The sequence below is a fragment of the Haplochromis burtoni genome, unplaced genomic scaffold (genome assembly GCF_018398535.1).
Source record: "Haplochromis burtoni strain Fernald_Lab_line unplaced genomic scaffold, NCSU_Asbu1 Contig_658, whole genome shotgun sequence".
Lineage (NCBI taxonomy): Eukaryota > Metazoa > Chordata > Actinopteri > Cichliformes > Cichlidae > Haplochromis > Haplochromis burtoni.
In genome coordinates this window covers 224,462-239,504 of record NW_024583019.1, presented here as the reverse complement: position 1 = coordinate 239,504, position 15,043 = coordinate 224,462, and the positions used below count along the sequence as shown (strand labels likewise).

The window sequence follows — 15,043 nt, the reverse complement described above, 5'->3', positions numbered from 1 at the left end:
GCATGTGCAATGACAATAAAGTTGAATTCTATTCTATTCTATTCTCCACCGCTGTATCTTTTCCAAAATAATCTCCGTAGTGACTAAAACTGGCATATTCAGCCCTCAGCTATGGAAACAGGTGAGATCATGTTTGATGTTGTGTTATTGTATTCATTCATCTAAATAAAAAAACATATTTTATTCAGTTTTATTCTTTGTTGCAGGTTGTAAATTGTGCTGCAGAACAAATTAATAATTGTCACAGTTCAGTTCTGTTAATCACACCTACATCACCTTCTTCCAAGACTTTTCTCATTTCCATACTTTGTTCCTTCTCGTTTTGTTCCTCCTGTGACTCAGTTTTTACTTTCAGGGTAAAAATTCATTTCAGTCAAAATTCATATTTAATTGACTTTACTTCAAAGTGAGGCTCCAAAGCAAAAGCATGTTTCATTTCATTAAACACGAGTCGAAGATTTAGAAAATAAAAATTGGGCAGTTTTTCAGTCAGCTCTCCTCGATCATCTGATCTCGAGATTCACGCATTTTCTCTGAACTGTTTCACTTTTCTTCACAACATGTTTGAGGCTTTTCTTCGTGCTTCAACACAGTTTCTCCACCAAGAAACCACATACAGTCTGTTTCTGTTCATCCAGGCCCTCTATTCTGATCTCTAACATAGATGTACAATAAGTGATTTTTAAACATTAAACTTAAGAAATAAAATAAATAAATGCTCGAGGTGAGAGAAAAGGTAGTTGGGTGGAGAGAGAGGCTCAGAGGCTTCATCACTGTTTTATTCGTTTGTGTTTCTGATGTTTATCTGGTCATTATTACAGACTCAAACCTCCAGAGCTCTGTTGTTGCTGCAGCTCACACATTCTCACAAAAACACTTTATCTTCAGCTCTCAGAAAGAAATGACTTCATGTTAACAATGAGGAAGAGGAGGGTCTCAGTCTACTTAAATATCTTATCTGCTATAGAAAATACAGCAGATAAGTCTCTATCTGCTGATAAGTAATCAGTCTTTGTCTCTCTGTTATCTCTTAGACATCAGCCTGCATGTAGGAGTTTGATGCTTCGACTGTTTGTTCTTATGTGCTGTCTGTTTTCTAACAAGCTCTGTTAAAACAAAGGATGGAAACATTTATCTTTACTAACAATCTTCACACATTCATCGTCGTCAGTCATCTTTTTATTTTCATGGTGTCAAACACGTCATTGACACAAATAGACACAATGCTCACCTGCTGAGTCTTCTCATCATTTCTCTTTACAATAGTTTGTCTTTTTTAAAAATGCATTCATGAATATCAGAGATGTAAATAGCTGATGAACCTCTCTATGAAACATAAACATCAACAAAAAAGGGAAAGAACTGATAATTACTAAAGTTGCAGTGACGATGTGACGACTGACAAATAACAGGAAGTACAAACAGTCTTACAGAGTCATCAGTTCAGAGGGTGTGACAGTCGAGATCGAGAACAAGAAAGAAGTGAGACAGAGAAGCACGATGGATGAATTCAGATGGATTCAAATGTTTTCATGTCTGATGCTGATGATTCAGATCGCAGGTAAGAATACAGGAAACATTTAATAGCAACAAAACTAAATATTATCAATATCATTACAGTCAATAACCTTTACAGTAAATAAGACAGCTGATCGTGCTCTGTTTATAAACCTGTGTCTGAAATGATCTTCACTCTGACTGTAAAAACTGCTGTATTCTAATTTATTTTTCCTATTTCTCTTTAGTCTTCTCAACAGTATCTGTAAATGAAACATCCATGTTTATGAAAGTTGGAGATGACGTCACTCTGCCTTGTGTAAATGTGATAGATGAGCAGAATAACTGTGATGGGACTACGTGGACGTTTGCTTCAAGAAACAAACCAACAACAGTAGAGCTGATCACACTTGGACAGATTGGTGAAAAAGCCAAAACTCAATCAGACAGACTGAGAGTTACAGTGAACTGTTCTCTGCTGATAAAGAAGCTCACAGTCGAGGATGTTGGTTTTTATTACTGTCAACAATACGAAGTCAAAGAAACACCATATATGCTAATATACAACATTATACAACATTTTCCAAGTGTGAACAAGTGTGAACTCAAATACATACAGTGCATTAATCCAGCAGAAAACGGAATATAGATCCCTCTGAGATGAAGTTGGTTGCAGCAACTCCTGGTGCCTTAACTGTTGCACACTTTGCATTTAAAACAGATAATGCAGCGAAAAAAGCCATTGCACACCCACATAAAACCAATGCAAGCTAGCATCCCCATGATCCCCTGCGCTCTCAGAGGTACCCCAACAGAAACAGCGCCATCCAGTGGCATGTCCCATAATATCGACCTTCCACCTGGCTAGATGTAGTTTAGTATTATATTTATTGGTTATTTTTTATTGACTTGTCTTGTTTTTACAATGATTTGCTTTGACTGCAGCCTTTAAAAAAAAGACTGTATCTCAAAGAGTTGGCAGTTCGTCTTGTAACCGGAAGGTTGCCGGTTCGAGCCCCGGCTGGCCGATGGCGCGATATGGCAGCCTCGCTTCTGTTAGTCTGCCCCAGGGCAGCTGTGGCTACAACTGTAGCTGCCTCCACTAGTGTGTGAATGTGAGACTGAATGAATAGTGGCATTGTAAAGCGCTTTGAGCGCCCCAAAAAGCACTATATAAATGCAATCCATTATTATTATTATTATTATTATTATTATTTAACTTACATACAGTCAATGGCTGAGACTCCAGCAGCAATATTCAGTAACTATTCATCAGACTGGGTCCATGTTACCAGCCAAATGGGTAATAATTAAAGTAAGTTTTGAATTACGTATATTTGGGTGTTAAGGTGATGTTTTTGAATTTTTTTTTTTATATAATTAGGTTTGGAAAACCGTATACGTATGTATTTAAAAAACAACAAGAGTGTTAGAGTTATTACAGCAACAGGTTGTAGCTCACTGTACTGTTTTTGAGCACAACTTTGGTGCTTTTGCCTCATTTTTATATCAGTGATCCCAGTAGCACAGTCTAAGCAGAGACCTCAGTGCTTGGCAAACAATCAATAGAATCAATATAATTATTAAAAAAGAAACAAAATAAACGCCAACCTTAAAAAAATGTAAACTTCAGGTAAAAAAACTAAACTTGGTTTTGTGTCTTTAGGCTATTGTTAACCGCAAGCATGAGGTTAGTGCATATGTATTATTATTGGAAAGATTACTGCAAAGGAAAAAAACAACTTCTCTTCATCTAAGTAATGTATTACTTTTGCCTGGAACACTCTTTCACAGTCGTTCTCTAAAACCTAAAAGAGGAATTATGGATTTGATCAACTTGTCCCTGAATGCAATTGACACCCTTTTCTCAATGAGAAGTCTGGGCTCGGGTGAGCCTGAGTGTCCTGGAGGTACTTTCCCTGCCGGATATGGACGGGTGGCAGAATTGGAGGGTCTTATGCCTGGCGGGGCTGTCGATCGAAGACGCTGAAGATTAGGGATGGGTATCGTTTAGGTTTTACTACCAAATCGGTACTTTTGAAACGGTGCCGGTGCTTAAACGGTGCTCGAACCGGTGCTTAAAGAATGGAGAACACACACTTTGTCCAAAAACCTCTCATGTTTAGCTGTTTTTTTGTAAAAAGATAACAATGTTAGCCTTTTCTGCAGCTATAGGGGATATTTGGTATCACTCTTGGCTGGAAGCAGTGCTTAATCAATGGAAAAAACACAAACTTTGTCCAAAAACCTCTCATGTTTATGTTTTCCACTTTTTCTTTGGTCATTTTAGCCTTTTTGGCCAGGGTGAAGGGAGTATCTGCCATCAAACAAGAAGACAGCCGCATGTAACTACGACGGTGTTTGCTAGTTCACCTTACAGTGCATTAATTGTAATAACGTGGTTAGCCTACTCAACGTAAATTACACATGGAACAACATTAAGCTACTCACGCAGAGAAGAACGGCTGCTGCTGCATCATCATCCGTCATCATTTCTGCTACACTGGCAGGGCTAGGGGCCAGGACTCTCCTCTTCGGGTTTTGGGGGATGTTGCTAACTGGGATTGAAACGATGGGATGAGGGCATGAGTTCTTAAAATGGGCTCATTAAGTGCAGCACGGATAAGATCTTGGAGAAGCTTGCGGCTGACGTGATCACTCAGAATAACACCTCTGAGCGCAAATTGGATTACATCTTGGAGAAGCTCACTGTGGTCGTGAGTTCTCAGAATCGGCTCTTTGAGCACAAGAATGACAACATCACGGAGCGTAAGTTTGATAACATCATGGAGAAGCTCGTGGCTCTCCAACGGGAGATTGAGAGACCAGATTGAGATTATGTATGGTCGGAGGGTATGATGGCGCCGCCATTGCGTGCAATTGGTCGGCAGCCTTAACATGAAATTTCCCACTCGTGGGACTAATAAAGATATCTTATCTTATCTTATCTTATCTTATCTTATCTTATCTTATCTTATCTTATCTTATCTTATCTTATCTTATCTTATCTTATCTTAAAGTGATGACATATGGGGAAATCTGTGCAAACAACTTGGTGAAAAGATGACACAGCAGCAGTGCCAATGTCAGTGCTTTTGAACCAAGTAGTTCTCCTTTTCAAAACAAAGACTGCAACACTTTCAATGTTGAGCTCCTATTTGAACAGTGGATACATATGGTTCCAGATCAAGTCACATACAAAAAGATTTTTTTCACAAAAAAGGGACTACACCATTTTGAAGCCAGGTAGATGGACTCATGTAGTAAACCAGGGAATCTGGAAACAGGTTAAAAGTACATGCACATTTCTAAACGAGCCAACGTGAATCCCACAACATTATCTTGTTTCATAAAAATCAGAGGCTTTTGTAAAACGTGTTGTGGCCTGAACCAGAACCTGAAATTCACTGCCAATGGTGCTTAAGTGTGTGATGGCAAATATGGATGAATCCATGCACACTGGTTTTCCTAAGATAGCCATGTTCGGAAATCTGTGGGCACACGTAACAAAAGAACTTTGTGAAGGCAGACTGCAGCCCATGTGTGGAGAGAATCAGAGGCAGCAAAACTGTTGGACTTTGGTGATCCAGCGTGACCTCTGATGGCCTCTAGAAGCATATTTTTTATTATTACCTTTAAAATGACAGCGGCACAAGCTAACATTTTTGCAGCTCAAACGTTTCATATCATTTTTTTTTTTTTTTTGCTCTCTTTAATCTCATCTCTATGTCGTCTGCGTAAAAAATGCACCAACAACAAATCGTACATTATGATTATCTCTGTATACGTTCAAATTGTGGTTTGGAGATGGACAGTGAAGAAATAATTTCTCCTCAAATGTCTTACACCAAAAATAACGAGCCTTTCTTGAAAATTTACGGGTACAAGCTTTCATGGGTGTGAAGTCACCCTGCGATGTTCTGTCTACCTGTTACATGTGTTTGTTTTTTCAAAATTAAGTAATTAAAAAAACGTAAGATAAACATCTGTGTGGTTATTGAAGGTAATAAATTTGACAAATGGAATAATTGCAAAATTGGACAAGTTTTCATTAAAATTCATTTTTAATCTAATCTAATCTAATCTAATTAAGTGAAATTATACCATGCTTCAAAATAATTGTGCCTTTTCTTGATAATACTTTTTTATTAGCACTCCCCTGAAATACATTTGCAGAGTAAACACAGGGACATTTTAGCTCTTAGGAAATGTAAATAGAAAAGTGATTGTACATTAATAACGCAGTAACAGAGATAAGATTGTACCATAACAGGTGGGATGTTTGGCCTGCACCACATGTGGAAAACCTGGAAAAATGTATTAATATTCTGAGCTTGACCGGTATATTTCTCTAAAAGTTTAACAGGCATTCTTTCAGATCACATTATAACATTATGGATAATTAGAAATGTACTTTTTGCAATGTTACTATCTCGAAATGACACTGAATAGTGGGAATGACCCAAAGATGGCCTTGATTCTCGATTGACTCCCAGCATTTGCTATAATAGTTTTATGCTTGCCATTCAACAGCATGAAGTCTCTAATCACACATCCATTTACATTTTTTTTTTTTTTTTTTAAAAAAGGTCAAATCCTTTTGCTATTTTCTCTATTTTCTTTTTTATTGTGGGTTACTGGGGTTGACAGTGGCTGCAGGAGATGAAGAAACCATCAAAACACTGTAGATCACTGCATCACCTTCATCATCACCCTGAACCTGAAAACAAAGAGAATTGTCGGATACATAAATAAACATAAATTAACACTCTGTTAAAATAAGAGAGATAGAGCTCAACAAATTTTAAAGGTAAGTATGAATTGTAATCTCAGCTTGCACACATTACCTATTAATATATTAGTATACAACATAAGCATCTATGAAAGACACGTTACCTGGGCTTTATTCTTGGCTTTCTTTCTGTAGCTGACGGTGGCATAGGAAACTTCATGATCTACCTACACAGCGAAGAGCAAAATATCTCAAAAAGTTTACATGTTTTGACCTCTAACCTCAGGTTTTACAACTCATGGTCTGTCCCACTGTTGTTCAGTCTAACTTCCTTATCTTTTATAAGATCTCATTGAGTCGCATGCACTTAACAAGCACATAGAAGAAGAAGTGGTTTTAACTGTGCTCTGACTGTACTGTGGGTGTGGTGTGGGATTTCCCATGCTGGGACTTTTTTAAGTAGCAGTCTGAGTCTCTGTAGAGTTCAAACTCAGTCCCTGGAAAATAGACAGTTACATCTGTTGGAAAACTGTCCTTTATAAAGACAGTTTAGTTCTTGTTAACACTCCTCAGAGATAAGCTGATTTGGTGTTTATTTGTTATTCTTATTTCCTACAACCATTTAAAAAAAAATTATATATATATATATTGGTTTAAAAAAAACAAAAACTCACAGTATCTTCATCCGTCTGTGTTTTGTTTGCTGGAAAGACAAAAACAATTAACTGTAACATTTAATGTTAAAAGCATGTGTTTTAACTTTTGATGTTTTTACCTTTTGTTTTTCTCCATCTGATAACAGATGCAGCTGTTATCAAGAGCAAGACAAAACCCACAGCTGCAACGACGTACCAATGGATAGCTAAAACAAACCCAAAAAACAAACTTAAAACCATTTTCAGTGAATCTTTTTTCAAACATTTAAAAAACTTTCTATGTATCTTAAACTAAGTCTACATGACACACAAAATATGCCTAACATTGTGTTCTATTTTAAACTGTGACACTGTTACCATAGCAAAAACAGAAACACACAAAAGCACAATGTGAATCATTGTCACTGCGTTTCAGATGTATGGAAGAAAAACAGTAAGGAGATTTTAGTTCAGACGTGTTATTTTACTTACAGACACATGTTGTTTCTGAAGGTATTTGGCTATTTCTTTTATTTAAATCAGTTTGAACACATACCTTAAAACATGTAAAATAAAAATAAAATAAATACATCATGCATAAAGTCCTAAGCACAAACTAAATACATCCTTAATCGTTCCATAGGAATTAAGAGAGCAACTTGGAGTCAGATGCTACTAATCAAATGGACTTAACTGATCATCAAGAGTGGGCATTTCTATAAAAGAAGAAACTTTGACAGTTTACAGGTCTGAAGCTCTCGGGTAGGTGTATATACATACAGCAACAACCTTACCAGCATTGGTCTAATTCCACCAAAGTCATATCAAAAAGTCAAAAAGACTGAGCAAGAATGGTTTCTTTGGAAGGGCTGCCAGGAGAAAACCGCTTCTATTATGATAGACTGATATAGAAGACTATTACTTCAAGTTAGTGCTGCAAAAGTTGACTCTGTAAGATATTGAATCATGGGGTTTATGCAGTTTTCACAGGACTGAATCGAGCTCTGTGAAAACGTTCTTTTTCATGTGACTGTATACCCATGCATGCAAGTAAAAAGTACATTACTGAATAAATACCTTGGGTATTGGACTGACTGTAGCCTGCTGCATTTTTTCTGGTTGGATTATTTGTCCTTTGTCTGTCACCTGAAATAAAATGAAAAAGACACAACCAACATGTTTTCATCTGTTGTTTAAAAAAAAAAAAATCAGCATAAATATAAAAGCAAACAAATAAATGTTTTGGGTGGGTTCAATCATCTTAAACAGTTGATTATTTTGTCTCCTGTTTTCTCACCTGATAGCTGAGGGCTGAAGGTAAACAGCTTCCCTTCTGTATGAGCATCATTCACTTCGCAGTCCAAAAGGTAATCTCTTGATGAGTAAACATGGTGAGACTTGAGTAAAGAGACAGTGGTGGAGCAGCCAGTCTGTAAAGTCACTATTTGATTGTTATCTCTGTCCACAGCTCGACCTTTAAACAGGCACCTCACTGTGTGATGACACTTTTCATATGTCACCACAGAGCAATTTATTGTCACCTTATCATTGTCCTCATGTTCAGTCACTGATGGAGATAACATGAAACAAAGACACCACAAATTCAAAAAATTAATTACTGCTGTCATTATTGTTCTAAAAATCGTCCGCCTGAAAATATAATGTAAAATACTCACAGGTGAGTACAGAGAGATCAACCAAAGACTCGCTAACCAGACGTTTGTGTCTGTGCTTTTGAAGGTATCTGTATTGTTTACAGTAGTAAAAACCTACATCGTCGACTGTGAGAGTCTTTATAAGCAGAGAACAGTTTGCTGTAACACTCAGTCTGTCTGATGCATTTTTGGCTTTTTCACCAAGCTGTCCAAAGCTGATCACTTCTATTGGTGTTCTGTTTCTTGAAGCAAAGGTCCACGTAGTCCCATCACAGTTATTCTGCTCATCTATCACATTTATACAAGGCAGAGTGACGTCATCTCCAACTTTCATAAAAATGGTGGTTTCATTTGCAGATACTGTTGAGAATTCTGAAAAGAAATATGAAAACTAGATTAGAATACAACACTTTTCACAGTCAGAGTGAAGATCATTTTAGACAAAGGTTTATGATAAAGGTTTGGATTGTAATATTTAATTTTACTGCTATTAAAATGTTTCCTGTATTCTTACCTGCAATCTGAATGATTGATATCAGACATAAAAACATTTTACTCCATCTGAGCTCATCCATCGTGCTTCTCTGTCTCACTTCTTTCTTGTTCTCAACCGTCTCTGAGCTGATGACTCTTCAAGACTGTTTGTACTTCCCGTTATTCATCAGATATCACTTCCTCATCACAACTTTAGCAAATGACCTCAGGAGGTGCATCCCTACAATGCATTGGTGACAGTTATGTGTTTGACATTATATTAAAAAAATGACTGAGGAAGTTGAATGTGTCAAGAGTTTTAGAAAACAAACATCACATAGGAACAAACAGTTGAAGTGTCAAACTCCTGATTCACCTTTTTACTTTTACTTAGTTAAAGAAGTTGAGTCATTATTCATCCGTGTGGAGTTGTTGTTGTTTTTTTACACAAGTATCTGTGCTTCTACTTAAGTGACTAATGTGTGCGAGAGGTAAGCTTTTTACAGAATTTCCAAAGACAACCAACATGAGGGAGAGCGTGCACATGTACAAACACACACACTCAGAGGGACAGAAAAAATTGTTTTGTAGTCTACAGGATGCTCACCTCTGGTTTCCAAGGTCAGCAAAACTCAAGTTGCAAAACATGCCTTCCTCAGTTAGAGGATGAATGATGTAACATTAGTGGGTAGGTTGTTCATTTATAATATGTTTTGTGTTGTTACCTTTAAAATGAATTATCACATAGTGATATCATAGTGAGGTCACTTACTGAATGAATTTAGTAAGCTTCCCTCTCTTTTCATTTAAATATCAAACAAAGGAAAAGGAGGTTAAAGGTGTGAAGGCTATTAGTCTTTGCTTATTCTGAGAAAACAGACCATCTTCGTGATCATGTTTGCCACCAAACTTTCCCACTCAAGTCTTTATGTCCACTATTTTTCACACATTTATGTTGTTGTATTTTTTTTTTATTTTTTGAAACAAGTGGCTTCTTTATAAAAATCTTGCCCACTATCAGCTGAGTGGGCTGTGAGAGTTAAAAATGCCAGCAGAAACAGCCTGCTCCTGGTGTTCCAGATTAACTCGTGAGGGTTAGACAAATGTGCCATGGGTCCAGACATTTCTGAACAGGCATCGGCGCAGTTGCCTTTAATGTCCTTTAGCACTCTTGCAGCAGTTTAATGAGTGGGAATATCACCAATTCAAAATCTCTGATTCTTCACATCTAAATATGCAGCAGTAGACTTAAAGATGAAATATTCACAGCGTTTATTTCCTGGTCTGTTGGCAGCGAGAAGCAACATCTGTATCAACATCAGGAGTTCATCCAACGCCAGTGAAGCTAAAACACCAGCGTACTGTTTTACTGTTTTCAGACCCCCACTGACCCTAGTCTCACACAATATACACAAATGTAAAAAAACACGATCGAAAACCTTTTACAAATCAAGTTATATTATCATTAGCCATAACAAAATACATCATTACAAACCGGACAACACAGAGTGATGATTTCGGTTAGCTGTCAGCGATTCAAACTTTGACAGGTAGATGTTACAACTCTGAACTATGATTGCTGTTGTGTTATTCCAATCTCAGTCATTGCAGAAAATGGCTTAAAAAATAACATCAACATTTCATTTTTTAAATATTATATATTGAAAATTATTATGGTAAAACAAAGAGGTGGACTCTGAGGCAGGCTTTAGCACTGGAATCAGGGAGTATGTGCAAGCTAGAGGGGATTGGGTCTTGCATCTGGGTTTGGTGAGTGATGGAGAAACAGAGCAGGCAGGGATACCAAGACTAAGTATTTGGTCTCGAGGAGACGGCCCGGGACATTTAAAATTAGTGACTGGAAAAATCAAGTGAAAAACAAAGAACTCAAGTAGCATTTTTTTTTTTGATGGAGACTGAGTGATGCTAAAGACAAACCTAACAGCAATCTGAAGAGGAGTGAATTTATGATCAAATGTTTAAAGGCTCTGATTAGGGATTTGAGACATATGTGGCAGCCAAATGGAGCAGGGACGCAGAAGATGAATCTCTCATACTGTCCCACACACAAACAGAGGAGCGAGAGAAAGAGGAAAGGCAGAAGGAGAGATGTTGTGAGTCTGTGTTCTTCACATACAAAATGCGATGAGATGACCTTCAGCAGCATTGGTAAACCTAAACAAATACACAAATTGGGGGGTGAGCTTGTGCATTTAAGACAAAGCCTGTTACCTTTAGAGCAGTCATAACAAAAAACATGTGAGATATGTTATTTTGTGTTATTAAGATTAATATTCTCACCTGGCAATTGGGGGCTGAAAGGAAACGGCTGCACTTTGTTACTGTTCTGATTCATTACATTTAAAAAAATCATACAACTTTAACTTCGATCGTGGTAATGGCCTGTATTCGTATAGCGCTTTACTAGTCCCTAAGGACCCCAAAGCGCTTTACACAAGCGGTCATCCACCCATTCACACACTGGTGATGGCAAGCTACATTATAGCCACAGCCACCCTGGGGCGCACTGACAGAGGCGAGGCTGCCGGACACTGGCGCCACCGGGCCCTCTGACCACCACCAGTAGGCAACGGGTGAAGTGTCTTGCCCAAGGACACAACAACCGAGACTGCCCAAGCCGGGGCTCGAACCGGCAACCTTCCAATTACAAGGCAAACTCCCAACTCTTGAGCCAGATGGCTGCAACCAGTTGGGGATGAGTGGATGGAGACCACTTTTCTCTTTATGTAGTTCTTAGGTTTGTCATTTATCAAATCTGACATGTCTAAATTAAGTGTACAAAAACATTATTAATAAAAAAAAATCGATAATTCATAACAAAAGGATGAATGTTTGAGTGACTACCTTTTGAAATATCCTTCACGGCTGTGGTTGTTACTGATGTTGTGCTGCTTACAGTTTTTCTGGCTGGATTCTTTGTTTTGTTTGTCCCAACTAAATAAATGAAAAATCATAATCAAAACATTTTGCAGTTTTTTCATTTGTTGTGAAAAAAAAGAAAAAGAAATCTGCATCCAAACTTTGTATCCCGCCATTCATGTTCAACAACTGATTGTAATCTCACCAGCTTCCTCACCAGAGGCCTGATGGATGATGGTAAAGACTACTTTGCTTGTGTTAGTATGAGTTCCTTGACACTTCACTATATTGTCCCTTGAGACGTTTGAATTGTGAGAATTTCACACAGTGGTGAAGCAGTCAGTCTGTGATCTTTCTGTTAGGTTGTTAGTTCTGTCTACATTGTAACCATTTAACAGCCATTTCACTGTGTGGTGACAGTCCTCATATGTCAGCAGAGAGCAGTTTAACGTCACTTCATCAGTGTCCTTATCTTCAGTTACTGTGACTCCAATACATATACATGTGAGACAAAGATAGCACAGATTAGACAAATTAATCACTATTATGATAATTACTGTTATACTGCAAGGTTATTCTAAAAATGCAGTTTCAGCTCCAAATACAGTGGTATGCAAAAGGTTGGGCACCCCTGATAATTTTAATGATTTTTCTTTATAAATCATTGGTCACACCTCCTCTATTCACCCTGCTCACTCCTCCCCATCCCCAACAATAGCATCCAATACACATTCAACACAAGGCTCCAGTCTGTCTCTCTCAACCACCCAGGTTAGGAGGGAACTGAGGAGGATTAAAGCCAAGAAGGCAGTGGGTCCAGATGGAATCAGCTCAAGGGTGGTCAGGCCCTGCACAGATCAACTGCATGGCGTGATGGAGCACATCTTCAACCTGAGCCTGAGGCTGGGGAGAGTCCCACAGCTCTGGAAAACCTCCTGTGTTGTACCAGTGCCAAAGACTTCACGTCCCAAGTACCTCAACAGCTACAGGCCGGTGGTTCTGACATCCCACCTGTTTAAGACCCTGACTCAGGTTCGGCCCCTGGTGAGCTCATCACTGGATCCACATCTGTTTGCCTAACAGCCTGGCATTGGAGTGGATGATGCCGTCATTCACCTCCTACATTGTTCCCTCTCTCACCCGGAGACTGCTGGGAGCACTGTGAGAATCATTTTCTTTGATTTCTCCAGTGCCTTCAACACCATTCTTCTCACAGTCCTGAAGGACAAGCTGGACAACACAGGAGTGGACCATCACCTCACTACATGGATTCTGGACTACCTCCCTGACCGACCTCAGTATGTGAGGACTCAGGGCTGTTTGTCGGACAGGCTCATCTGCAGTACGGGGGCCCCACAGGGAACAGTTCTGGCTCCGTTCCTCTTCGCCATCTACATGGCAGACTTCTCCCACAACTCCACCCAGTGCTTCTTTCAGTTCTCTGATGACTCTGCTATATCAGCCTCATCACTGATGGGGATGACAAGGAATACAGAGAACTGACCCATGACTTTGTGGACTGGTGCCAGCAGAACTACCTCCAGATAAACACTAGTGAAACCAAGGAGCTGGTGGTAGACTTCCACAGGCACAAACATCCTCACCTGCAACCACTAAGCATTCAAGGTATGGACATTGAGGCTGTGGACAGCTACCTTGGTGTTTATCTGAACAATAAACTGGACTGGACTCATAATTCAGACGCCCTTTACAGAAAAGGGCAGAGTAGGCTGTACCTGCTGCGGAGACTCAGGTCGTTTGGAGTGAAGGGCCCACTCCTGAAGACCTTCTATGACTCTGTGGTGGCCTCAGCCATCTTTTACAGTGTGGTCTGCTGGGGTGGCAGCATCTCTGGTAGGGACAGGAAGAGACTGAACAGGCTGATCAGAAGGGCCAGCTTTGTTCTAGGATGCCCTCTGGATCCAGTGGAGGTGGTGAGTGACAGGAGAATGGTGGCTAAGCTGTCATCCCTGCTGGACAACATCTCCCACCCCATGCAGCAGACTGTGACAGCACTGAGCAGCTCCTTCAGTGGCAGGCTGCGACACCCAGGGTGTGGGACGGAGAGATTTCGTAGGTGTTTCCTCCCCACTGCTGTCAGACAACAAAGACTTTGCACCTGACCAAACACACACATCCACACATGTGCAATAGCATTAACACTAAGTGCAATACTCTTTTTCTGACAACGTTGTCATACTCAGTATAGTATTTGTATTCTATTTTATTGTATTGTATACAGTATTATATTTTATTCTATTCTTTATGTGTACAGTTGTGTATGTTGGGTCTAAACTCAGACCCCGCTGATCTAGGGACTTATTCCCATGAAGGAAAAACACAAGGCAACAGCGGTTGATCGATTTACTTGCGCAAGGGAGGCCTCATCGGTATCTCAGGAATGCACTTCGAATCCTACCACAAAATGACCCCGACTCCAGCCTCCGCTCGCTGCCTTTTATTGGAAAAATAGTTACAATACACAATAGTGTACACAAGCACCTCCCCTCGTACAACCCCCCTTGGTTACAAAGACAATGCACTGTGTGTGTGTGTGTGTTTGTGTAAGCATGTGTGTGATAATGTGTGTATGTCATGGGGGTGCGTTTGTGTGACCTCCTGATCACAACTGTTTCTAACAACATCCTTGGTCATAAAAAGGTAAACCCCCCCACACACACACCCACACACACATCCACACCCAACACATGGCTCAATTCCTGTATTGGTTCACCATACACAACACAGTGAAGCCATAAAAAGGGCAGAAAGCTTACCAAACATCAAACAAACCTTTACATGGGATGTGCTTGTGATAAAACACTACAACCTCACCCCAGAACCTCGAGAGGCTGGGGAGGGGGACAAAGGAATGTCTTGATCCTATAGTTTGAACTAAGACTTTACAAATTTAAGAAACACAATGACACATTCAACAATTTGACTTAACAGTGTACAGTATCTTATTCTTACTCTTATGCTATTCCAGTGTTTTTCTAATTTTTACTATGTAACTTTGCACTGTCCACTTTCTGCTGTACCAAAACACAAATTTCCCACGAGTGGGACTAATAAAGGTGATCTTATCTTATCTTATCTTATCTTATCTTATCTTATCTTATCTTATCTTATCTTATCTTATCTTATCTTATCTTATCTTATCTTATCTT

At 39.2% G+C, this 15,043-nt stretch overlaps 1 protein-coding gene across 2 annotated transcripts in view; it reads right to left on the bottom strand.

Moving 5' to 3' along the window:
* Nucleotides 1-5,645: 5,645 nt before the first annotated feature.
* Nucleotides 5,646-15,043, bottom strand: part of LOC102298952 — a 10,546-nt gene continuing 1,148 nt past the window's right edge. Inside the window, exons 1-10 of one of the 2 annotated variants that reach the window (XM_005949371.3) lie at nucleotides 12,079-13,253; nucleotides 11,859-11,948; nucleotides 9,034-11,168; nucleotides 8,541-8,891; nucleotides 8,162-8,431; nucleotides 7,942-8,010; nucleotides 7,005-7,091; nucleotides 6,904-6,932; nucleotides 6,394-6,456; nucleotides 5,646-6,217 (exon numbers count right to left, since the gene is read on the bottom strand). In XM_005949371.3, coding sequence (XP_005949433.1) covers nucleotides 6,122-6,217; nucleotides 6,394-6,456; nucleotides 6,904-6,932; nucleotides 7,005-7,091; nucleotides 7,942-8,010; nucleotides 8,162-8,431; nucleotides 8,541-8,891; nucleotides 9,034-9,094 — 1,026 coding nt within the window. In that variant the 5' untranslated portion in view covers nucleotides 9,095-11,168; nucleotides 11,859-11,948; nucleotides 12,079-13,253 and the 3' untranslated portion in view covers nucleotides 5,646-6,121. Of the gene's footprint in view, nucleotides 6,218-6,393; nucleotides 6,457-6,903; nucleotides 6,933-7,004; nucleotides 7,092-7,941; nucleotides 8,011-8,161; nucleotides 8,432-8,540; nucleotides 8,892-9,033; nucleotides 11,169-11,858; nucleotides 11,949-12,078; nucleotides 13,254-15,043 lie in introns of those variants that run through there. The other variant, XM_042215097.1, reaches the window with a different exon arrangement.